At 41.9% G+C, this 26,897-nt stretch overlaps 1 protein-coding gene across 1 annotated transcript in view; it reads left to right on the top strand.

Moving 5' to 3' along the window:
• The window catches only part of LOC107382575 (protein disulfide-isomerase TMX3), a 56,803-nt gene that overhangs the window by 13,281 nt on the left and 16,625 nt on the right, over nt 1-26,897 (top strand). Inside the window, exons 6-13 of the mRNA XM_015954780.3 lie at nt 413-493; nt 886-985; nt 1,097-1,174; nt 3,360-3,426; nt 8,538-8,636; nt 14,872-14,929; nt 15,116-15,169; nt 21,569-21,625. Of these exons, the coding sequence (XP_015810266.1) occupies nt 413-493; nt 886-985; nt 1,097-1,174; nt 3,360-3,426; nt 8,538-8,636; nt 14,872-14,929; nt 15,116-15,169; nt 21,569-21,625 (594 nt within the window). The remainder of the gene's footprint in view (nt 1-412; nt 494-885; nt 986-1,096; nt 1,175-3,359; nt 3,427-8,537; nt 8,637-14,871; nt 14,930-15,115; nt 15,170-21,568; nt 21,626-26,897) is intronic.

Raw genomic sequence — 26,897 nt, 5'->3', positions numbered from 1 at the left:
TCTCGTTGGAGGAATTTTACCATTTTACTGAGGGATGTCCGATATTATTGCTCTACCAGTATTATCGACCAACGTTGGCCGTAAATTGGCTGTATTATATCCATGCGCCATGCAGCGGCGGCTTACAACAGTGCTTTGTCGTAATGTAGTCCCACGTCTAAAAGTTATAATTAATGTATTACTCTGGAACAGCCTCAATTCAGAGTTTATAGTCTTTTGCTTCCACCTTAATCTCCAAAATATCATAACCTTATGATAAATTCAAAACTTTGAAATCCCTCTAAATTAATATAATATGAAAATGTCTTATTTTATTATTTTGTGCAATTATTAGATAATTTTTAGTCTATTGTAGCAGAACAAAGAAGAAATGTCATCTCAGTTTTGTTTTGTGTTCGTCTCCACTGTTCAGATTAAAGGGTGACCTCGCCTTCAGCTACAAGGGACCAAGAACAAAAGATGATATCGTGGAGTTTGCCAACAGGGTGGCGGGGTAAGTCCCAGACTCACAAAATGACCCGAAACTAAAAACTCAGCAGAACTTCCCTCGTTTCAAAGGAAGTGATGAAAGTCGTCCAAGCCGGCTTAAGCAGCCCTGGCCTTATTTGTTCCACAGCCCCATGTGTTTCTGCTCTTCTCTGATGCTCCTCTTTAAGCCGCTCTATCAGCTAAACCCGACAGATTTTCTCCTCCTGGAGGGGAATCGAGCCGATCCATGTCAAGAGGGATGATCAAAAGCTTGGCTTTGATTCCTCAAGTCCGAGTAGGAGATACTCTAACACTCCACCGGGTGGCGCCATCAGCACACAAAAAAACCCACCTTATAAATGGATCATGTTTGTTGTGAACTGGATTTTGTTTTATATTTCTTTTATTTTCTTTCAGACCGGCGGTTCGCGCTCTGCCCAGCAAGCAGATGTTTGAACACATGATGAAACGACACGACGTTCTGTTTGTGTACGTCGGTGCAGATTCTCCACTCAAAGTAAGCAGCGCTTTTCCCCCCCAGCCGTGAATCGTAGCTGAGTGTAAGAGCACAAAAAGCACCAACCTGTGTTCTGATTTATGCAGAAAAACATATGTTTAAACATTGCAGGAGAAGTACAACGATGTAGCATCGGAGCTGATTGTTTACACTTACTTCTTCTCTGCCTCAGAGGAGGCCTTACCAGAGGTAGGTCTTCAGATAATCCCATTCTTTTATGTTTCTACCCTCAAATAGTACCGTACTCTTGAATATTGTACATCTGGGAGATATTTATATGCTTTTCAACTCAATACTGAGTGAATTACATCACTGCTGCAGTGCTGTGCAAAGATCCTGAACTAACTCATTTTTATTATTTTTCTTCCAAGAAGCCAAATGTTCCTTTGATCTTTTAATTTCACTAAACTATAGTTTTTCTATAAAATTCAGCTCATTTCAACTTTTTCCTTAATATTTACCAGAGATGCATCGATTCTGGTTTTCAGGGCAGGTACCGATTTGACTCACACAGCGCTCTGACCTGCTGAAGCTGATTTTAACTCATTCCAGCTCAAAGACAGAAATATAAAGGCATATTATGTAAAAATCTAGAACAATTAGAAAATCTGGAATAACATGAAAGCTATTATTGCTGGAAGCATGTTACTAGCATGATGTAGCTCTTAAAAATGGTGTGTTTACTGTTTGGGACAAACGTGAGTTTTTTATTTTATTGTTGCTTTGTAATGGTGCATTCACAGACCCCCAAAAAAGGTTTTATTATTTTTAATTTTGAATTGATCAATCATCGATTAGGCTGATCGCCATCTGACTTTTTTCTCTAAATTTCAGATTTAATGCCTGGTAAAACCTTGATTGTTTTTTGCTGACTTATGAACTCAAAACGTTTATAAAGAAAGTGTTAAAAATGATTCTCAACTACTAATACATACCATTTCAGCTGTTTAATCTATGAAACCGGCATCATTTTACTAAAATGTTATTTCTCGTGTTAATCAACCTCCAGTGGTTCCTCTGAAGGTTTCACTCAGATTAGCCTCGTAGTTTATTAATGAAACAGACAAACTCACACAGGCAACAACAGTTTCAGTCGTTGGTAATACTTTTTATTTTTAGGTATTTTGCTGCAAGTAAACAACTTATTTACATTTATTTTATGCGTTACGTCCTCGACAGGAGGTGTTAAAAATGTAAAGGTGTGTGTGTGTGTGTGTGTGTGTGGGGGGGGGGGGGGGGGGGGGTAATATAAGAAACATGATAGTGGACTTAAATGTGTTTAATCGTCAGAAGGTTTAAAAACAAGAGTGCACACAGATGGTAAGCATTATTAAAATGATACCAAACCAAAAAAATTCTCAAAAAGGTAAACACTGAAAGACAACAAACAAACAAAACACCTGGTTGAAACTTAAGTTTTACCAAAACTGAAGGCTTTTTAAAACACTACTAAGTTGATAAAAGTCTTAAAACCAGAACATAGTTGACCTTTAAAATACCCAAACCAGAGATCAGTAAGATCATAACTCAGTAACTACGGTGATCTCAAAGAGGGAATACCCTCACTACAAGATCCTTCTGGATAAGCTCAGAGTTTTAACCTTTTATGTTTAAAAAACTCATCAAACTTAGAGTTAACCTTAAAGAGTTAAAGTCATCAAATCGAAGGGGGTTAAACCAAACCGAGGTCTGGAGGGCAGCAGAACTCCTGCACTGGTGCCTCCCAGACTGCTGAAGCCACAGCCTTTTTATCCCAGGTGTCGGTGGTCAGATTCAGCTCAGCTGTGCTCCTCAGCAGCCTGGAGGAGAGGAGGAGGAGGAGGGGCAGTGTCTGCCTAATCACCACAGGCCAGACTGGTGGCCATAACAACTTGCATGTGCAAAAATTCTATAAGATGACACAAACACAACATTTTAAACACTAAAATGTATTTTTTTCCATCAAAAAATGGTTTAGACTAATTTTATTAGCACATAAATTGTTAGTTTGTTTATAGATGTTAAAATTCTCAAGAAAAACGGAGTAAGTGAAGAACAGCAGATGAACAGGATCTGACTGGCTGTTTACTCGTTAGAGGTGAGTTTGTCAGGGACAGCAGACTAGTATTTGCAGGTCAAACAGCTAAAACTGGAACTTTTGTTCCAACTAAAATGCCATGTGTTTATGTTTAGTTTTATGAGAAGTGTCGACACAAGCTGGTTTAAGGCACAAGAAAAACTTTAAAATGCTTTCAGAATTCCACTTGAGGAGATTAAAGTAAAATCTGGCTTCTTGAAAATAAAATGGAAAGAAATGATTGGTGGATGGAGACATTTGGTTGCTAGTAGCTACAAAACCGACTCCACATTAATTAATTTCATGTGTCTTCAACAGTCCGTGTCGTTATCGGAGCTTCCTACGGTTGTTGTCTTTAAAGATGGCGGCCATTTTACCTACGATGGTGAGTTTTTCCTTTTCTTCTTTCTCACCTCACTGACTCATGCTGCTCTCGGCTCGTCACACAGCAGCCAGAAGCTCTGTCCACTTTTATAGCAGTGTGGTTAGGTCAGTGCTGTTGTAGTGGTTTGGTCTCTGGGCTGACATGCATGAACTGCTCTGAGTAGGCGTGGGAGACCAAGGTTTCAGAACAAAAATAGATGAGACCTGAAATAAAAGCAGTAAGTCTGAAGAAATAATCATGTTTGATAAAAGAAGTTTAAATCTCTTGCAGCAGAGTTATTTTTCCACAATTTTCTATAAGGTTTTGTAACTCGATGCAGCATTGGGTCTCAGCTAGGAGCCAGAACTGGACGGGGAGAGCGTCGAGGCACAGCGCCAACACAAACGAGCCCCAGTAGTAGCTGTTGGGAAGGTTAGGCGCACAGTTTATCACCTGTAGAAGAAAATCCATCTCCGCCGCCACCTTAAACGTCACACACATCTGCTCCACCTGACCGTTGCAGAAGGCGGGCTTCGTGCTCCAGAACCGCAGCAGCAGTGGCTCGCCGCAGCTGACACTGACGACAAAAATGCCACACTCCGCCGACTCCCCCAGGACCCTGATGCAGAGGCTGTGGCGAGTGTCTGGCGTCGCCATGGTTACGGCATACGAAACTTGTGGAAGACGGTGAAATGGCTCGGCCTTTCTTTCCTCCTTCTTTCAGTTTTTTAAAGAAATGTTTTAATAAGAAAACACTAAGCGGAGCGGAGAGATGCAGCTCCTGTAGATCAGTCTGTCGGCGTCCAGGTGGAGAATAAATGAGTCGGAGCCGCCTCGTGTGGCTTCCTGCTCCCCTCGCTTTGCATGATGCTCTCAGAAACTTTGTTATCAAGCGTTATTTGCTTAAACCTCCTAGACATGTTTGCACGTGATATGAAGTGTTATTCCAGCCAGTGGATGCCACCCTGCATGGCTTCTAGTTTTTATTTTCTCATCTGGCTTTTAACTCTGCAGAAAATGCAAAACAGCGTTCATTGTGTTTTTCCCCTGGCGTCTGCTTTTGCACCTTGAGAAGAAGCAGATTCAAATATTAGAAATTCAATTCACACGTACTGTTTGTGTCGTGTATTTTTAAAGGAAACATCCCGCTGAGCAGAGCCGCTCCATCCAGACGCCACCTCTCCCTTTGTGTATAGGCATATTTGACACATTGCTGTTTTTAGCTTTGATTACACTCATGCACTTCTCTTTCTTTTGATTTTTTGTTATTTTTTTTGAACAATAGCATTAAAAATAAAGTCCAGCACCGAGGCTCATACATATTTGATTACTGAAATCCTCGGTGTTGTACTGCTGTGCCGGTCTGGACTCTCATTGTGCTTCGGGCGCTGAGCGATCATTATGTGTCTACAGATGAAGACGCTGCCCGACATGGTAGTTTCATACAAAACCAAAAATATAATCAGGATGAGTGTTAGAGGGAACTGCTTCATTCGTCTGTAAACTCATGTTGAATCCTGAATTGGACCTGCTCGCTGCTCCACATGAGGCTTTCTGGTAATCTGCATCGGCGCTTAACGGTTTAGCTCCTTTTATGGAAGAGTTCATGAAGGCAGCAGCTGTGAGGAGGAGCATTTTTGCACACTAATAGCAGAGACTGATTAACCGATGAGTTGAGCTCGCACTCCCAACACAGTGATGTTTCTCAGGTAAAATGCACACCAGCAGTGTTTATTTGAATCTGGATGAACGTCCAAGATGCTCCAGTCCCTGGCTTGATGCAGAAGGAAAAAACAAATAACATACAGTTGTTTCTGTGGTCGTCATCCATTATAAGGCTGGTATAAATAAAATTTACATAAGAGACCATGTTTTAAATGATGTCACAATGCATTCATTTTCTCTAGCATGCACAATAGTTTATTAGGTGATTGTTTAGTGCAGAGGGTTTGCAGCAAATGATTCACCGTCATCCTAAACAATAAACCACAGAAAATAAAGGTACTAATTAGAGATGTGCTAATATGGGGTTTTCTAATGCTGATACCGATACGTAGAGGTCACGGTCAGCCGATGGCCGACATATGGGCTTTTTCTTTCTTATTTCCATGCTAAAATGTCACTAATAATATTAGTGGACGACAGTATTTATGAACCTTTCTGAACACAAAATTTAACCAACTTTGTGCACTGCACAGTATTTAAATTCAAAAATTGAAATATTAAATATTGAACAGGTGGATACAACCACATTCAGGTTGACAATAGTTTTAGAGCCTTTATCAGTCTGGATTTTTACCCCTCTCACCCCAAGATTCCACTACCTCCGCTCTGTTCCGCCCCCGCCTTCCGCAGCCGCTCACTTCCAACTCAATTTTTACTGGTACCCGCTCTACAACGGCTCCGCTCCGGTGCGGAGACCTGAGGTGCGCAAACAAGCATGCGCAGGATTTTCGAGATCTTGCTATACAGTCCGAGCAATGAATGCGGAAGTTATATCCAAACACCCGTTGTGTGGGAGAAGCATCGAAACGAACTGTTTAATATGCCCATCATTTGTGTTGAGCGATCAGCAGTGTTTGGATCAACAAAGTGTGACTACTTTGATAGTGGAAACTGTATTTATGGCTTATTTTTGTGCATTTAAAGTTCAGCCGCCATTGATAGTTGTTAAAAGTTGTTAAACCTGTGCATATGAAACAAAAAATGCTTTTTGTTTATTGATTTATTGTGAAATAACGGAAGTTGTGCTTGCTCCTTTTCCTGTTGGGCGGTTGTGATTTCTGTCCATTTACTGCGGAGGTGCTCCGGCGTCCGGCAAAAATAGAATAGATCCTATTTTTGGCGGAACGGTGGGCGGCGCACTGCGCCGCACGGCCGCAGTAGTGGAACAGCTCTGATTGACTACAACGGGACCGATTTTGCTGCGGAGTTCGTGCCGGAGTGGAGCGGAGGTAGTGGAATTTTGGGGTCAGGAATTACGTGCGATTTATTAGAAATCGGTAAAAATGATAATCTGTCGATACATTCGTGTTTTTGTTTTTCTTGCCTGCCCCCATTCCCTTAGAGCCCAATGCATGCAATGTGAATTAAGCACTATAGCCAATAGCAGTAAACATCCGCTTGCATACAGATGTTAATCATGTGGAAGTGTCCAGATTAAAGCAGAATTGGCTAAATTTCTTGTAGACAAGTCTTATGAGTCTAAAAATATATTTATGAATAAAGATTTAGTTTCATATTGTAAAACCATGTTTTTTAGCTCTGTTGGCCGGCTTCAGGTGAGAACGAGAGGTGTTGCTGTCGGCCGTAATCACAGAAGCAGGACGTTTGGCTTCAGGTGTAATACATTTTTCCACCTCTAGGTGGTGTCCTCTGAGAAGAAACTCTTCATTAGTGCTTTAAGCAGATGTTTTTCAGGAATGCAAATATACATTTAAAAACGGCAGCAGCCCGTGGACGTGCCTGACTTTAAAACCAATCTACCAAAGAGGTATATTGGCCGTTTCAATATACAAAAACGGCAAATATCAACCCGATACCAGTCTATCCGTAGTAATAATAAATGCTGCTGTTTTTCTACTTCTGTTTTTCTAGTGAAGTCTGATTGGATAAGAGCTGAAGAGTCAGATTAAAGAGAAGTCCTAACCTGTTAAAGAGCTGCTTCTATCATGCAGTCTGATTATTATACAGCCTTCTGTGTTTGAGGTATCTTTGATGAAGCCACGTTTCTCCTGGAGCTTCTGTTTCTATTTGCATAGCCTAGGAGGTCTTCCATGCCATTAACCTTCCTCCTGACAGAGCTTCCTCTCACCTCTGCTCCACACTCTGACACCAGATCATCCTCCTGTCTGTTTTCACTCCCCCTCCTGCCCCTCATCTCCACAGGTCGTCCCCCGCTGCGTGAACTCTTGGCTGACAGGCTCCTGTAGGGCAGCGTGAAATGTTCTGAGGCTCGCGCCCTGAACGAGAGCAGCTCTAATTTGTTTCAAGGTGAAGCGAGTTGAGTCGGTGTAGGAGAGCTTCATCAGGCTGTACAGGCTCTCCCCGCTCTCCTCGTGTTGTGCTTCTGGGGGAAACGTTGGGCAGCTGCATGCTGTCTATAAAGCCAAAACCTCTGTGGAAAGAAGTCTTTGGAATGTCTGCTTGATCGACTGACTCAGCAGGCTTTACAACAAGCCCCCTCTGCCTTCACGCAGCTGCAGCACTGAAAAACACGTTCTAATACTACTGTAACCTTGAGGATTTAAAAGCATGTTGGAGGTTTTAGGTTGTCATGTTCGGTATCGTGCTCACAGCGCCTTCGAGGCCCCGCGGATTCATGTTAAAAGTCACCAGAGTGCTTGTAATTACTTAAATGGAAGCGCAAAGGTCGTGATAACCTATTAACATGTCATAATGAGGCCCCGGCTACATTTGACATTAATTACAAGCATCCTGTAGCCGGTCTCCACTGTGCTGCTATAAAATTATTATATATATATATATATATATATATATATATATATATATATATATATATATATATATATATATTGCTTCCAGAAGCCAAATCATGTGGTTTACATTCAGTAACGAAACTTGAAATTCTTCTAATTTCTTTTAGGATATTTTCTCACACTTTGATTTTTGTTGTGTCTGATGCAACTGTTAAATTATACATATAACATCGACTAAAGCTGGAAAATAGTCTTTTTTTTCCTGCTTTTTAAGGTGAACGTGGATAATAGCAGTCAAAATCAATAATAGAAAAAAAAAAGCGACTGAAAATGTGTAACTTTTGACATCCTTTTGTTAGATGAATGGAAAATATATACATGAAGTAGCTTTTTATCTTTATTTCTGCACTGATTCTCTTCTCTGCAGACCTTTGTGTTGTTTATGATCCTAGACGCCCTCTTAGACCGCTCTGATGATTGTTTAGCTGCCCTGCATCCGTGGATGCTCAGCCTGTCTTGTTCTTCACCCCCTGTTGAGCGTCCGCTCTGTAAACATTGTGATCTTCTGAACAGTCCAGCCATCGATACACTCTTCTGCTTTGCTTTTGATATTGGCAGGTTGTGTTCCCTGAATTTCGATAAGCTGCTCTGGTTTGTTTTTGTATTTTCAACGATCCTGTCTCCGTGTTGCAGAGTACGAGGATGGGAGCTTGTCGTCGTGGGTGAACAAAGAGCGTTTCCAGGGATACCTTCAGATCGATGGCTTTACGCTGTACGAGCTCGGGGAAACGGGTGAATACAACTCCTATTCATTTGAATGTTTTAGTTTTCTAAAACGTATAAATATGAGGTACATTTTGTAGTGTTTAACGTGGTTAATGAATAGCTCGATTTAACTTGGCCTAAAACAGTAGCTTTGGTGACTGAGACATTATTCATTCTTTGTGATTAAAAAAAAAATAACACACCTGTCTTGTAATTAACCAGGAGTTTGGTAAAACGTTAGACAATGTTGGCTTTAATAATCTTAAGTTCATCATGCATCCTTTTTATTTTTCAACAGTTCTGTCTTTAATAATAAGGTAACTCAGTCAGTTTCATAATGGTAACATGTGTTGGTATTTGTAGTTAGTCAAGAATTCAACAGTGCATGTGGTCTTCAGTCTAAGAGAGCACACATCACCCTTCTATCCAAGGAGCTTCAATGGTCACTGATGTTAGCCTACAAAATCCAACATTGTTTTTTTCTTATGAAATTCCACATAAGTTTGATGTGTCACATGACCCTCTTCCTATTGAAAAAACAAAAGTTGGATCCAAGATGGCCAACTTCAAAATGGCCACCATGGTCACCACCCATCTTGAAAAGTTTGCCCCCTCACAAATACTAATGTGCCACAAACAGGGCGTTTATATCACCAACCATATCCATTTTATTAAGGTGTATCCATATAAATGGCCCACCCTGTACATCTCCATCAGCTCACGTATTGATGTGTCAGACTTCTCCGTCATCGGGGGAGTTTTGCAAAGCAATTCCCAGCCAGGACAACAGAAGGCGTAGCACTTTTCTGTGGTATTCTGTCACCATTACACTCATGTATCTGGTCCATGATTGTGTATTTACTATTTTCTTTATGTTGTGTTTATATGTTTCAGAGACTTTTTAACAGGGACAAATTTGTCCACCACTTCATGCGGTCACCACCTCTAAACCCGCGTTTCCCATCATTTCTGTTCACGAATACCATTCACCCTCCACGGGTGAAGAAACGTTCAATATTTTAGGAATTTTTCCGCATGCGTTCTTCAGTTTGCTTCGTTTGCCGCTAGATGTCTTTTGATTTTTTCGAGGGGACTGTTGTGGTGCTGTTGACCAACTTAAAGGAAGCGGCGTCCTGACTGATCACAAGCTTGCAGTCTCTGTCACTTTTTGACACATAGATAAAAAGTTGGGCATGTCTTTGTCAGCTTCTGTGAGCTTGTCGGAGAGCCCTTGCGCTGTTGCGTAATTGTGTTGCCTCTGTCCGCACCCATGTAGACGTAGACGTATAAATTAGGCTTTAGTCACTCCAGTTTTTTAAGGATCGTTGGCTAGCAGAGCCTACACCATGCTCAGGACACTTCAGACTTTTCATGTGTCTTTCCATGATGGTGGACCAGAGTTCTACCAGAACAGGAGCGTCCCAGTCTGTCTTTGAGAAACTCTTGACTACTCCGCTCTTTAGAGAGCTTCCCTTCCCCTTCTCTACTGCACTCTCTTTGGGCCCTTCCCTCTGTGATTGCCCTCTATTTCTACATAGCCACCCTTGTCACTTCTGACAGAGCTTGTCTGGTGTTCATCCCTCTAAGAAGTTTATTGTTAGCCCATGAGCATTGTGGTTGCTTAGCACTCATCCATCCATGTGAAAAAGCTGTTTGTTCAAAATACAAACCACTGCAACAGATCTGTTGATGGAAGTTGGGACGTGCTGTGATTCAATAGAAGCATGTAGGGGAAAGACTGCTGTTGATGTAGTTGTGATATAGTTTTTAAATGTATCACACACACAAATATTCACCAGGTGTGTGTATTGGCAATAATCTGGCGATACGATACAATTTATCGCGATACTAAAAGCCTGACCATATTTTGAAATTTAAGACTGAAATTAATGAGAAAACTCAGGTCAAACACTTCCAAGACCAATCGAGTGTGTTCGCAAGATCTTGTTGTTCCACCAGAATGCTGCCACCTAGGAGTGGATGTTTGAATTGCACCACATAAAAGAAATACAGTAAATGTTAGCTTTTATATTTGCAATAACAAATCAACAGATTTCTTTTAAATATTACGTCAGTTTCATCAACCGAAATATCGCAACATTTCATTGTCAGTATTTTCTTTCATCTTAGTATTCTGGCCCATCTCTAGTGATGATTAATGTTTTCTAGAAATTTGCTTCTCATTCATCACAAATTTTCTCAATATTTACACATTTGTCGCATAAAATACGTCCTGCAAAAAGTTCTAAAATATTCAGTTAAATGTCTCGTGAAACAAAGATTTAAAGATTCTCGCATCAAAGCCAGATCTGAAATGCAATTAGTGATTTTTTTCCCTCACTACTTTTGTTTAATGTCAAAGTAAAACTAGTCCAAGGATTCTTGTTTTCAGACCGATATTAATAATCTTATTTTGACACCTGTGTGCATAACCTGCTTGCTTTTTATTGCAGTTTTTTGTCCCCCTGGGTCCATTTTATTCTCTTTAAGACCAGGAACCCAAAGTCATTTGTAAGCATTTTCCAACTGCATATTAACTACCAGCATACATCACTTGAAGCGTGTCAGCACAATTTTATTGTGTAATAAACTCTGCAGCCCCTCCCTCAAATATGTAGTTGTGGCGTTTTTAGAAAAAAAAATGATTTGACGATTTAGTGATTTTACATGACCTCTGTCCTTTTTTCTACAAACAAAAATAAAAGGTGTCCTTGCCCTGCATAAACAGCCTGGTTTATACAAAACACACTTTCCCTTGAAAAGGTAATTCATTAGAAAGGTCGAAACACAAACAGCCTCTTAAACAGTAGTAAATTGGTGCGGTGCTTTTCTAATATTAGACACAGTATTTTCCTTCTTTATGAGCATTGTACTGAGAAGGTTGGATCAGCTGTGGCTTAGCGGTGGTCTGCTAACTGGCGGTTTGAAGCCCGGCCCCTCCGTGTGTTTAAGTATCTTTAGGCAAGACACCAAGCTCATAGCTGATGGTCTAATTGGTGTGTGATTATAGAGAAGAGAAAGCGGTGCGTTGTAATAGAAAAGGGCCTGTAAACACAGTAAAGCTCTTTATGGGACCTGAATGGGTTAAAAAGGTTATATTTAAGTTGCTGCTTGATGCCCTTCAGGCAGTTGGATGTTGCTGAAATGTTTTTCTTTCTCCTGACTGTAACAAGCTAATTGGATAAACAGCGTGTGACCGAATAAAAATGTGCTGTTTAGATGCAGAAAGCAGTCTAAAAAAAATAAAGGCAGCCACTGAAGTCTTCAACCTTTTCAACCGAGCATCAAATTTCATGCTCTTGGACTCAGTGAGGCTGGAGGGATGGCATTTTATGCTTGAACCCCCCCATCCCATCCCACACATAAGTCATGTGGAGACAGAACTCGGTGCCCACATCTAAATACTAGCGTGACAGAAATCAATGACGAGCCTGAAACTGTAATTTAGATCTATTTAAGTCATAATTTAAAGGACAGAAATGCAGACACGGAGATGTTACTGCTCCAATTTGAAAGCAAAGTCTGTTATATTACAATGCTGTTTTCTTTTTTGTGGCAGATAAAAAAATGTAAAAGGGGTGAAACCTCTTACATGTTAGCACACAAACTTTTCAGTTTATCAGACCCATTGCTGCAAATTTATACTGGATAAAAAAAACATTGCAATCAGTTGGGTAAACAATACAGTCTCTAAACCAGTGGATTATTAGATTATGGGCTGGCTTTAGCAGATTTCATCATAAAATAGAGAGTGGGTCTACAAGTTGGAGAACTTTCTGATGAAAGCCTAAAAGTATTCTGACCCTGAACTTTTAATGCGATCGTTAAAATTAAATCTTCGCTTGGACATTTAAGCTAGTACCACACGCAAAATAATGAGAACATGTGCAACTTTTCAGTTGGATTCACACAGAGAACATTTGAACTATTCACAAAAATGGGTTTAGACACCCAAGATGACTTCATGAACATTTTGGGAGAAAATCTTTTGGGGAAACTTTTTTGTGGAGGCGGGATTTGGGGGATTTCATACTGTACTTTTCAATGCTTGGCATATTCATAAACCAGTGTCTCACTGGGCTACAACTTAAAAACATTCAAAGATTTTCTAATATTCCTTGTAGGGATGTGTACAGGTGAAATTTTGGCTATACGATACATATCACGATACAGGGGAGACGATTCGATATTTCACGATATATTACTTTACATTCAGTCGGACGTTAGTAGCGATTTTTTTAGACTGAATTTATTGTAACAATATTCAATAAAGTCCAAACTGATGCTTAACATGTTTAACATGAGCTATCTGAACCATGATAGAGAGATTTACATTTCATTGGTGGAATTTGGTGAATTGCACCAAAAGAAAAGAAAATACACAAATGTTTGCATGTAAATTCTTCCAAAAATTAGGTAGACGGCTTTTGAATATCCATATAATATCGCTGGAAAAAAATCACGATATATTGCCATATCAATATTTTTTACATCCCTAACTCCTTGTTCCTGTCAGCGTCTGTCATGTCGTACCAAAGACTTTAAAAATGGGACCCAATGCCTCCCTTCTTGACACCTGCAATTAACGGATTCGATTGGAGGGTTAAACCACCAAATAGTTCCCGAGCTTGGCCGTGTCTGCAGCTCACCACTCCCCTTAGGGGATGGGTCAGATGTGGAAGGCATATTTCTCCAGTGTGTGACGACTAACTGTGACAAGAAAACATGCCATGTAAATGTGGCTCGACATGATAATTAAATGACATATTTGGTCATATCCAAAAAGTCCAGTTCATTGTGATTTCAACAGATTCAGCATTTCCTAGAAGAATTCTGTTTTGACAATGATTATTCACTAAAAAAAATGGTCAAAAAAATTCCCAGGATTTCATCTTACCTTTGTTGTACAGAAAATGCAGCTTTTTTAAAAAAGTTGAGTGGACATAGAAATAAAAACGGCTGGAAACGTCTGAGCTGAGAGTGCAGGATGTACTTTCCCACAAATGTTCAGAACAACTTGCTCAATGGCACAATTTTAAACCTACAGGGCACAAAAATGTTTCAGGGTTGGGTGGCATTTTATTTGATTTTATTTTTAGGAAACTCCAAATATGTGTGCTAAGTCACAGAAGTGGATTTAGTCAAAAATGTCCTTTCTGTGCAGGACAAAAATCAAGGATTTGGTTCGTATTAATTAACTCGAAGTAAAGATATCGTTCACAAACCGTTTTATGTTCTGTTACATCTTTATAATCATCCTAGAGGTTTTCTCATTAAAGACTGTAATGCTTTATTCATAATTACCTCTTAACTCTATCTGCTGTCACTTCAGTAGCGAGCGATAGGCCTTTGACTTTAATGATTTTTAACGAGAATCTTTAAAAAAGAAGTGTTTCTAGCTGCTTGTTACCTCACATGAACCAAAAAGTTAACGCTTAGTCACGTTTTAGTGAATAAATCACAATAAAATGGTTATTTGCAACAAAATAAATCTTATATACACAACAACTTAAAATGGGTTACGTTTTACCCTTTGTTAATAAAAGAAATCTTTTCTTGACGTTTAAAGCCTTCAGTGGTGTAGCACAATCCCTGTGTGCTTCATGGCAGTACAAAGATGAATGATGCTTCTATGCCAATTATTCCAACTCCAAAGAAATTCCAGCTTTTACAACTGTAGATCGCGTGCACCTTGTTAGGTGTTCAAAAACTGCACCGACTTAATTATGCATATTCCCGTAGGTGGAACTCCCGTGCTGCCATACTGTAGTGGAAGGAAAAGAAAAAAACACTTTCACAGACAAACGGATCCATAAATTAACATTTCTTTACTGTATTTCTAAACAGACACAGACCTGTGCACGCTTAAGTTATTTTGGGAGAAATGCTGAGGTGAAGATAAATTTCCTTTCCACTTGGTTTGATGTCAGCGAACAGCAGGGGGCAGGATGGCGCTCTCATCCAAAAGTCAACCAGCTTCCAGCCTCAAATCAGAAGAGACCATTTACGTTTTTTATAGGATTTATTATTTATTTAGCTAGACCTGTAGTTGGAATGAAACCTGAGTTGTTTTCCTGTCGTCAAAATGTGACCATTTTTTCCTGCACAAGCAAGCTAAAGTTGGTTAAATGTTTAAGTGATTAATGAATTCATCCCTTTCTAGGCTTCTTCTCTTTAGTAAAGTGATGTTTCTCCCACACGGAGTGCCTTAAATGGGCTGGTTTTTATTATTTTATTATAATTCCCAAATTCTCCTTCTCAGGCAAGCTGGTGGCAATCGCCGTCATCCATGAGAAGGACCCCACAGAGCAGAGTGACAGGTATGATTTTTTTTAAGCCAGCCTCTTAAATTGCTCCCACACTTCCCACAATAGCTGCATTTAGGTTTCTAATAAAGATAAGACTTGCTGTTATTGTTTGGCGCTTCCCACAAATTGCAGCCACCAGCTAAATAAAGACAGACTCTGACTTATGTGGCTTTTCGCTCTCTTCTCATTTGCTTTTAGATTAAAGACCCTGATGCAGAGGGTGGCGAAGGAATACAGAGAACATTTTAACAGGTGAGGCACGATACACGATGAGGTCAGAGATGAAAATCCAATTTATACATTTATTCTGGGATGGTATGCTCGCCGGGGAACGCTGCCTGTCTTTTCACAAGCAAGTTTTCGCTGTTGTCAGAGCCCGTCTGTTTTTTTTTCTGTAGCGAGTCAGTAGAAAGGTAATTATGTGAAATGTCAGCTTCCAAATATAGGTGTTCTTTTGAGCTGTCAATCACAAACTCAACTCAGCTTTTATTAATGCATAATTTTACTTTTTTTCCTCCAGCATTAGTCGAGCAATAACAAACGGGTGTTTATGTCATGTTGTTTTGACTTTGTTCCCATCCTAGGAGGAACTTTGTTACAAAACAAATGATAAAAATATAGCAGCGTATGCGGCGCTGCGGAAACACCTTTGTGTCTTTTCAGATTTCCTGTTGGAATTTAAATGTTTAAGATCAGATTTAACCTAACAGGGAAGGCGTCTTTAGCATCACTATGGAGGTAGATCCTTTGAGCCATATTAGGCCTGCTGCACTATCAGAACTCCGGGTTATTTTACCAGACCTTCATATGCGAGTGTCTCTGAAACAGGTCAGATCTGCAGGACTTTAGATGTCCTTGGTTCTTATGTTCTTGAATTTCTCTAGAACAAGGCATGCTGTGTTGGTTTTTGAGATCTTTTAGCCTACTTCATGTTGTCAGACAGATTTTATTGGAGTGATTTCTTAATTCTACAGGTCTGTGTGTGGCTGGTGGAACTGAACCCAGCTTTGTAAACGATTTATCATCCCAGTTAATTAGGTTTTAGCAACAGTTTTTACCTTAAATAATGAAGTCATCATTTAAAAGCTGTTTTATATTCACTTTTTCTGATTTCAAAGCATTTCATTGTGCCAAAAAGCAGAAACAGACACAATCTGTAAGGAGACAACCATTTATTACCAGCGTTGATATTTTTGTTCTTTCTGAGTGGACGCTCACAAGTTTAACAGAGTTGTTGAATCAAGTGTTAATTCAGTGAGAACAATGGCTAGGTCATCCTTTAACTAGAGGAATCAGGTTGAAGCCAGCATGTGCTCCGCTGAAGTAGCTGCTGCCTTTGAATAAAGACGTGCTCCTCTCAAACCGCCGTGATCAAAGGCGTTCTGCCTCTCCAGGCATTCCCATTATGGCTGATTGAATTACACAGATCTCTATCATCAATTACACCACTATCCGCCATGCTACCTTGTGTTGTTTTTGAAGACGTCCGAGTTTGGAGTCCCCCCACTGAGATCAGAGCCGCCTGCAGTGCTCTGACACACCTAAACGGCACTCGTAATTACAAGTCACTGACTGGAGTGTCGCCCCCGTTGGTAGGTGGAGGCAGTACGCCAAGTGAAGAGATCACAGGGGATGACTGACATTTCAAGGACCTGATGCTGTTTGATGCAGTAATCATTGTTGTGGCATTCAGCTCACCCATCACTTGTGTGTGTGTGTGTGCACGCGTGCATGCAGGGAGGAGGTAGCATTTGCACAAATTGGACTTGTGGGGATTTTTTCTTCTTTTTGGCTGGTTGGTGTGCTGAAATCCTGCAGCATTTATTATTGCCTTAACTTTGATCTACCGGTTGCTGCTTTTAAATCTTGGAAAGAAAAGTCTCATCTCACATGACCTGAGACTTTTGACTCAGGGTTCTTGATCATGAAAGACTCTGGACTCCTCAGATAGTCTGTTTAGAGCTACAAATCTCTGAGCAGCCTATCCCCAGTGCCAATGGGCACTTTTACAGCACAAGTAGTTATACTGTGAAAGCGTCCCACTGTGCCGACTCCATACGGACTATTTTTGGGTCTTAGTATCTCATTGTTTTGCTTTTCAGGTCCCGTAACTTTACTGTTCTGTCTCACAGTTCACTCTGCTCTTGTTCACCCACCTGTTTTCAGTTTAAAGCTTCTTAAAATCCAACAGAATGTTGTTGGACTAATCAGTAAATGCAAGAGAACACAGTAAAAGAAGCAGGTTTCTGTAAAGAGTTGAGCTTAACAACACAGAGGAGAGTAAATATTGGACTAGACGTGACTTAAAATAGGTTTTGTGTAAACAAGTAATTATTTGCTAATGATGTTAAGTGCATCAGCTTTCTCCAAGTGAGAGAATATCCTAAAGCTGTTTTATTTAAAAAATACACTTATTTCCTCTGTTAGACATAATGTTTGCATTCTCAGCAGTACGTTGAACTCCTTTTCGGTGTGGGTTGGACTTGAGCAGGACTACCCCTCGTTTCTGGTCCTGTTTGTTATCTTCATGGACATCTCAAGGATGGAGAGAACAGTGTCTGGTTTGGTAATGTCAGGGTCAGTCTTGGTGGCACGAATGGTGCAATGTTCTTGCTTCACCATGCTGCCATGGTGCATTCAAAGGCATTGCATTGATGTGCAGCCACGGTGAGTCCCATGAAAGTGGCTATTGAGTACCGATCTAGATGTAGTTTGGTGACGAGGAAAAAGAAGCTATTTTAGTTGATGACTTTTCACCCACTTCTTGCATTTCTTTTTTACTGAGTGGATTTTTAATTTTCATGGATTTTTTTTCTTCACATAAAACTTTAGAAGTTTATGTTTGGTTTATTTTTTCCACCTCACCGTCTGTGCTTGGATACTATTTTAGTAATGAGTAACGATGGAAAACAATAACTTTAAAAATAAAACTTTTCTCACCTGAATCACACATAAGACCCCTTCTTTTGGTTGTACTGCCTGGACTCGTTCTTTATTTATGTCCTTGCTCTGTGCAGAACCGACGCAGTGATTCTCCATCTGAGTGTGTCCTTTGAAATGGCTTTCTGCTGTGCTGGAATCAGAAGCATGACGTGTAACATGACAGCCTCTGTTTCCAGCATGGCGTGCTCCACCATGCTGCCTCTCACACATTTGTCAATTTGATTCTGTGACTTGGGTGAAACAGTAATCCCCCCACCATAAATCTTGCTAGGTGCAACAGTATGGTGGCTCTTGTGTTCTCGCACACAGAACTATCAGCCCAGTCTCTTTGTCACAGGTAGAAAAAAAAACTCCCATATTTTATTTAACACTGGTGTTGGATTGGTTGGTCGGTCAGGTGTCAGCTTTAGCCCAATGTCTGGGTATCATAATTAGATCTGGAAATAAAATTTATTACGTCAACATTTAACAATTTAGTGAATTTTTGTCTCTGACTCCAGTCATTTTAGTTCTTTTGGTTTCATGGTCATAAAGAAATGATTTAATGTACATCCATAATTAATTGAATTTTAGAGTTAACCTCATTCAAGATGGCTGCTACCGCCAGCTGACCCTAGAAAACACAAACATGGTTAAAACTCAGGCAGAAAAGCAGATACCGAGCTAGAGGTTTGTGTGGTAGTAGCTAAGTATCGTCCTCAACACTGTCCCAACGCTAACTGGTCCCATGAGAGTTTAGCTAAATCTTTTACATCAAGTCAAGCGTGTTGGAGTCAACCCTCTCCAGCTTTGTGGTGAATATCTCAATAACCACACGATAGATTTTATTTGAAACTTACAGAAATTAAATATCAGACGTGCGTCTCAGCCTTTAGATACGCTCTGATTCAAGATGGCTGCCAACGCTAACTATGCTAACAAATTCTGGAGAAAAATGTCTAATTCAAACAATTTTATGGATATAAGTACAAAATTTGGTGTGATGGAAGCTCAGAGTTATCCTAAACACATTTCAGAGAACTTTACTGGTCACTTCAGATATTTGTTCAAAAGTTTGAAAGTAACTTTTTGAGTCAACGTTCTCAATTTAAAGAGCAAGTAACCCCCAAATCAACTTTATTTTTGGCTGATAAACTACTGTAATTTCCAGACTATAGAGCGCACCTCAATATAAGCCGCACCAGCAAAAAAAAGGTTTTCTACACACACACACGCCAAACTCTAATACAAGCCGCTGTGCAGCAGCCACATGCGGGTCTCCGGCTCACAGCGCATGCACGGCCATAACATAAGATAAATAGAAAGACGCTACACGGAAGTTTTTCATTGTTGTTTTAATTCAACAAAATGAATTTTAAAACACGGATGAACGTGCCTGCAAGTTTAGAAAAGAAAACAGCACTGATGGCGTTAATATTTCTGGATGGTTATAAAATAAAACTGACACATTATTACCGGTAATTTGCATGCATGTTTAGAAGAAAAGAACAGCGCTGACACAGCATTAATAAGCCCTGGATGATTAGAAAATAAAAACTGCACTCAAAACATGCCTGTTAGTAATGATCTGCACAGTGGAAACAGTGGAAACACCTCGGCCGTCAGCTCTTTGTGTGTTCACCCAGTCTTCAAGAATGTTTTCCGATTCCGCCCATCTGTATTTATTTCCTCTGAAAGCCTTAGTCGGTTTTTTACATTGAGTTCTTCCCGCTGCCACCTCCAACGTTGCACCATTGATTCATTTATGCCAAGCTCCCATGCAGGGCTCTGTTTCCTTGTTTGATGGCCAGATAGATCACTTTAAGCTGCATTCCTCCACGTGTTTTCCATGACGAGGGTGTGTCTGATGTGTAAACGCACCACTTTAAATCAAAGAGCGTCTTCTTCCGCGCATAACGTTTTGCCGTGCCTGTCTCACTTTACTGCTGGAGAGTGCCTCTAGTGGTTGTTGGCCAGCAAAAATCTACACATGAGCCGCACCAGGCCGCAGGCTTCAAAGCACAGGGAAATAATAGTGGCTTGTAGGCCAGAAATTATGGTATATAAATGATTGCCTAATTGTGCTGTAGACACATGTAGTCAATAATTTGGCACGTTGGTGCGTCTTTGTTAAAACAGAAGTATTCTGCTTAAAACTGTCAGTGTTGTGCTGTGTTCAGGTAAAAACTCAGCACTATATTTGAATAAAAATCTGCCATCGCTATTGGCTAAGAGGTACATTATGATGTCACAATGCCGTTGTGAGCCTGTGTGTGTGTGTGTGTGTGTGTGTGTATTTGTTAGCGGCTCCGCCCTCTCGGTCTGCCAGGAAACTATATTTGTTGCATTTTTCAAACATGAAGTAGGAGTAGAGTAAGATTCTGGTAGGGGGTGACATGCTCTTTAAATTCAGCAGTATTAACTGGAACCGTTGCTTTCCTTTAGCTTGTCAGACTTACTAGGAAGTTACCCATCACCTTGTGGCATGGTTTTTCTGTAAGTGTCCAGATAAAGATGGACTTTCTCTGTGAACAGATCTGTGAATATAAAAGTGGCAAAGTTAAAAGGAGGTAAAAATAGATTTTAATTCAGTTCTGTCACATTTTTGTGTCTCCGTCTCGACTTTAATCCCCATACTGTCCTGCTGTTGTCAGCAACATCGTCTCAAATCTCAACAGCTTTTTAAACATTAAATCCACCAGTTTTATTATGTTGTTCACTTTTTCATAACCACATTATGCGGTATTGTTTAGCACCCAGGGGACAAACGTCCTGGATGTAGCTGTGATTCAGAATGTATATAATGTAAATGCAGAGGCCTCCATAATCAGTCATTTTAGAAGTCACCTCCTTCCCGTGCCCACCCACAATGCTCTTTGCTTCGTACAATGAGATCCAAATTGAATTCCTCTTCCTTCTGTATCATTTAAATAAATAACCGGAGTCTTTTCTGTGGTGAAAAAGAAGATAAGCAGGAGCTAGCACATGATGGCACTTTGGGGATGGTTTTTTTCCGGTCCTGCAGTGACAAAAGTGATTTTGAATTTTCAGCAGCAGAAAAATTACTTTCAACAAAGTTTCCTGTTTTCCTTGTTTTTCTTTTATTGGATGTTTGCCTCCTTGGGTTGTGGAACTAATCCATATAATTACAACAATTATAGCTCTAAATAAATCACTAGAACAATATAATTAATAAAAAAACGAGAACTGAAATACATTTTCACATGTAGCATGCTTTGGTTTTATCATGCCTTCAAAGTGATGAAATTGCAGAATGAGGGTAAAACACACCGGCAGTGCATGGAATGTTAAAAAAAAAACTTTTGGAAGTCTGGGTTTCCATAGCAGCTCTTTTCTGCTTTTATAGCATCACCGTCTGCTCATGTTTTCTCAAACCTGGTTACATGTTTTTTAAAAAGTCTTATTGTCACATTCATTATTTTTATCCTTATCTTAAATAGGTCTTACGCCAGGGACAATTATGTTTGTGTATATTATTTCTATACGGGTTTTGAGTAATTTTGGTTCCTGAATTTAATCACATACGTTTAAATCACCTCTAAACAGTTCAAATGTTTCCCCTGCTGACATAAATCAGCATCTGCAGTCTTCTTAAAACTCTTGATGTTTCATAACTCCATCATGCTCAACAAAAGTGTTTTTAATATTATTCAGAACAACTCCTGCTCGTAATCGAGTGACCGTGCTGATTTCTTCTCTCATCTCCAGGGACTTCCAGTTTGGCCACATGGATGGGAACGACTACATTAACAGCCTCATTATGGGGTGAGTGTCTCATATTCAGCCTCCTTCTCTCCTCTCGTGTCATCCCACTCTTTCTCAGCTTCATGTTACCTTCTGTCAGCCACTTATCCTGGTCTGCGCCGGCTTGTAACCCCAGCATTTGCTATTAAGGATCCTCTCGTGTGGAGAAGTCAATTACACAGACAGACTGTCATTTCTTCTCTCAGCACTCTCTGCAATTTTAACCTTCTGACATAAAAAAATAAATAAACTACATGGATGCCCTTGCAAATCTTCATCTGAGAGGAGTCCCAGTGTGGCTTCAATCTATATCAGTCCGGCGTTTTAACAAGTTGCCACCAAGCGGCTCTAACGATGCAGCCGGACCCTGCTCGGTGTCCGGCCTGAGCTCAGACTGAGTGTCATGCTCCCTCCATCTGACATGTCATGCTTTTAATTAGACAGTAACCCCACCACTATAGTTTTACACCACAGCAGGGCTTTCAGCACTTGTCCTGTTTTTTTTAAAATCTCATTACGCGTTTTGTGTTGTGTGTGTGCTTGCAGGACATCACTTTAATTTGAGCATGTTTATTGTTTGTAACAGAGGGAGATTACAGCAGACGTGCTCTCCCAGGTCCCGTGTAATCATGTCTGCATAATAGTAGAAGTTAAAATACCACCACGTTCAACCAGCAAAAGTTCCGGAACTGAGTTGGAATTAGACAGTGAGTGTATTTAAGGATAAGAGGTGATTAGAAGGCCTAATTTTGCATCAGCATATACAATATGTACTTAGCTGGGTTTTTATGGGCCTGACTTTGGCTGCCCAGGCACAGGATTAATTGCCCTCCTTTGAGGAATGAAATCCTGGCCTGTCAATGTCCGCTAATCCGTTCCCATAGGAGGGCCGAGGAAATAAATCTGATGGCTTTTCATCCCTCTCGCTGTCATTGCCTCGATTACTGTGTGGCAGCGGTCTATCTGGTAGCTCGTCGTCGAGCTAAATGCTTCCCCCTGCTTTCATCGCTGCCTCATAAACGCAGTAGTGAACACACACGGATGAGTCGAGCACCACTCTGAATCTGGAGGTCATCTCAGCCTTTGTTTAACCGCAGGATTATCGCTAACCCCTTAAATAGGCTGTGATAAACCTAAAGATATGAGAGCCAACTTAGAAGTTTGTGTGAGGAAGGCTTCTTATGAGGGAGAGTGAATGAAACAAAAGGCTCCTCTGAAACGTGCTTTTCAATGGGAAATGTATAGTTTTACTTGAAATAAAGTGTACTTTTGCAGCGTTTGCTTCAGGCATTGCTTAGATTGAGAAGGTCTTCTCCCCTAAAAGTTAAAAAGAAACACCAATTTATTACTTATTTTTCGTTTCAGTTTGTTGTAAAGCGCCAGTTTTTTTTTTTTTTTTACCAAAAATCATCTTCAAGGCACTTTCTGTTGAAGCGCATTCAGCCTCCACCTTCGGTAAAGCACTTGATACCAGTGAGCATGAAATAATTTAAAAAATAGTTGAAGCAAGCACATGAGCCACGTTTAGGTGATGGGAGATAAAATAATAAACTTAGGGTAGCTTGACATGGGACATCCCTCAGAAGAAGCGCTGATTTCTACATCGCTGTCAGAGACCACAAAGCGCCGTGAACCACGGCGTTGTGGAGGGATTTTTTCTGCTTAGGGAGTTTAGAAATGACTATTTTAAAGTAGCAACAATGTTGCTTATTTTGTTTTTCATTTTTGCCACGTCACCAGCAGCTCTTCCATTTTTACAAATGCCAGTTGTTTGGCAAGGTCTGCTGATATTATTTCCTACTGAGTCACAACCAATCAGCAAGAGGTAACCACAAGTCCCGCCCAGCAACTCTACCCGGGCATTTCTGAGTACTTACCAAAGTTCAGGTCTGGAAAGCGTTCCTTACAGAGCTGCCCGGCGAAACTGAGACATTGGGTAAAATTGCGAGATTACACAAAATCAAGATTGCGAGATTAAGAGAGCTTGTACATAACATTTATAAGTTTTGACCACATTTGCCATAATGTCCAAAGTGTTAAAACATCTGCATCAGCCCAGAGAAATGATCAGAAAGTTATAAAGCAGTTCTGCATATCAGCCATCGTTTCCTCTGACTTCTAAAGATCAACATGTGCCATAAAAACCCGTATCTGTTGAGCTCTAATATGGCAGCTGTTTTTTTCCCCTTTGGTGGAAATAAAGTGACTTTAATGCCTTGAAGTTTGTCCCTTCATCATGGTGCCAACCTCCCAGTAGTCTCACTTAGAGGCATAAAAGCTAATCCATATTTACTTTAAATGGGTGCCATCTGTTGGAGTGGGCTTGATGTTAGAGAAAAATTAGCATTCATTATGTGTGTGTGTGTGTTTAGGTGATTGCAGATCTCAGCTGGACAGAGTAGTGAGGCGTTGATGACTCTACCACACGGGCGTGTGTGTTTGCACTCTTGATCTCAGCTGGGTGGTGGGTTGGGACACTGATGGATATGTTTGCGCATGTGTGCAATTTGTTGTCAGGTGGAGAATCATTGTGGGGATGTGAGCAGTGATGGACTCTTTATGTGTGTGTGTGTGTGTGTGTGTGTGTGTGTGTGTGTGTGTTCATGTGTATCTAAGCACCAGGATACCTTATCTTTGCTAAGCTTTTGGTGTTGGAGATGTGGAGGAGGGATTAGTTGTTTTATGACCTTATTCCTTATCTGGCTGAGATTTATAATTCCTTTGCCGATTTGTGGAGCTTAGCGAGCTCAGGAGTGTAAAGTGAAGGTTACTGTTTGAGTCCTCTGCTGAAATGAAGATGAGTGGACCACAGGGCTCCTGTGTGTGTGTGTGTCAGTGTGGCGGCAGAGTGGCTTTCCCCCAGACTCGCCGCTAGTGTTTAGTCTGTAAAATAATATGGGGATAGTTGGTAAAGGTAAAATGTAATGGGCACAGACCCATGAAGGCAAAAGGTCAACCAAGGCAGGTGTTTTATGGGCTGATGCCAGGGATTTCCTGGTATATGAGACATAGATAAAATGAAGTGGTGACTAACTGAAGACTAAAGCGAATGTGACATCGTCGTCGTCGTCTTCCTCCGCTTATCCAGGTGCGGGTTGCAGGGGCAGCATCCTAACTAGGGAGCTCCAGACCGTCCTCTCCCCAGCCTTCTTCACCAGCTCCTCCGGCAGGACCCCAAGACGTTCCCGGACCAGACTGGAGATGTAACCTCTCCAACGTGTCCTGGGTCAACCCGGAGGCCTCCTGCCGGCAGGACATGCCCGAAACACCTCCCGAGGTAGGGATCCAGGAGGCATCCTGACCAGATGCCCAAACCACCTCAACTGGCTCCTTTCGATCCGGAGGAGTAGCGGTTCTACTCCGAGTCCCTCCCGAATGTCCGAGCTCCTCACCCTATCTCTAAGGCTGAGCCCGGCCACCCTACGGAGGAAACTCATTTCAGCCGCAATCTCATTCTTTCGGTCATTACCCAAAGCTCATGACCATAGGTGAGGATTGGGATGTAGATCGACTGGTAAATCGAGAGCCTGGCTTTCTGGCTCAGCTCCCTCTTCACCATGACAAATCGGCTCAGCGTCCGCATCACTGCAGATGCTGAACCAATCCGCCTGTCGATCTCCCGATCCCTCCTACCCTCACTCGTGAACAAGACCCCGAGATACTTAAACTCCTCCACTTGAGGTAGAACCTCTCCCCCGACCCGTAGTTGGCAAGCCACCCTTTTCCTGTCGAGAATCATGGTCTCAGATTTGGAGGTGCTGATCCTCATCCGACTTACTACCGGCTATGTTCCCAGTGAGGGTTGGACTCCGCCAGGGCTGCCCTTTGTCACCGGTTCTGTTCATTACTTTTATGGACAGAATTTCTAGACGCAGCCGTGGTGTGGAGTGTGTCGAGTTTGGTGGCAGGAGAATCTCATCTCTGCTTTTTGCGGATGATGTGGTCCTCCTAGCTTCATCCAGCTCTGACCTTCAGCTCTTGCTGGGTAGGTTCGCGGCCGAATGTGAAGCGGCTGGGATGAGGATCAGCACCTCCAAATCTGAGACCATGGTTCTCGACCGGAAAAGGGTGGCTTGCCACCTCCGGGTCGGGGGAGAGGTCCTACCTCAAGTGGAGGAGTTTAAGTATCTCGGGGTCTTGTTCACGAGTGAGGGTAGGAGGGATCGGGAGATCGACAGGCGGATTGGTTCGGCGTCTGCAGTGATGCGGACGCTGAGCCGATCTGTCGTGGGGAAGAGGGAGCTGAGCCAGAAAGCCAGGCTCTCGATTTACCGGTCGATCTACGTCCCAATCCTCACCTATGGTCATGAGCTTTGGGTAATGACCGAAAGAACGAGATCGCGGATACAAGCGGCCGAAATGAGTTTCCTCCGTAGGGTGGCCGGGCTCAGCCTTAGAGATAGGGTGAGGAGCTCGGACATTCGGGAGGGACTCGGAGTAGAACCGCTGCTCCTCCGGATCGAAAGGAGCCAGTTGAGGTGGTTTGGGCATCTGGTCAGGATGCCTCCTGGACGCCTCCCCGGGGAGGTAATTCGGGCATGTCCTGCCGGCAGAAGGCCCCCGGGTCGACCCAGGACACGTTGGAGAGGTTACATCTCCAATCTGGTCCGGGAACGCCTTGGGGTCCTGCCGGAGGAGCTGGTGGACAAGGCCGGGGAGAGGACGGCCTGGAGCTCCCTAGTTGGGATGCTGCCCCCGCGACCCGGACCCGGATAAGCGGAGGAAGACGAGAGACGAGATCCTCATCCCAGCCGCTTCACACTCGGCCGCGAACCTAACCAGCAAGAGCTGAAGGTCAGAGCTGGATGAAGCTAGGAGGACCACATCATCCGCAAAAAGCAGAGAAGAGATTCTCCTGCCACCAAACTCAACACACTCCACACCACGGCTGCGCCTAGAAATTCTGTCCATAAAGGTAATGAACAGAACTGGTGACAAAGGGCAGCCCTGGTGGAGTCCAACCCTCACCGGGAACAGGTCCGACTTACTACCGGCTATGCGGACCAAACTCGCGCTCCTCTGGTAAAGGGACTGAATGGCCCTTAACAGAAAGCCACCCACCCCATACTCCTGGAGCGTCCACCACAGGGTGCCCCTGGGGACACGGTCATAAGCCTTCTCCAAATCCACAAAACACATGTGGATTGGTTGGGCAAACTCCCATGCCCCCTCCATCACCCTTGCAAGGGTATAGAGCTGGTCCACAGTTCCACGGCCAGGACGAAAACCACATTGCTCCTCCTCAATCTGAGATTCAACTATCGATCGGACCCTACTCTCTAGGGCTGCAACA

Source organism: Nothobranchius furzeri, chromosome 7 (assembly GCF_043380555.1).
Source record: "Nothobranchius furzeri strain GRZ-AD chromosome 7, NfurGRZ-RIMD1, whole genome shotgun sequence".
NCBI classification, from domain to species: domain Eukaryota; kingdom Metazoa; phylum Chordata; class Actinopteri; order Cyprinodontiformes; family Nothobranchiidae; genus Nothobranchius; species Nothobranchius furzeri.
The sequence above is the reverse complement of the archived record's forward strand: the minus strand, read 5'-3'. Positions and strand labels throughout refer to the sequence as shown.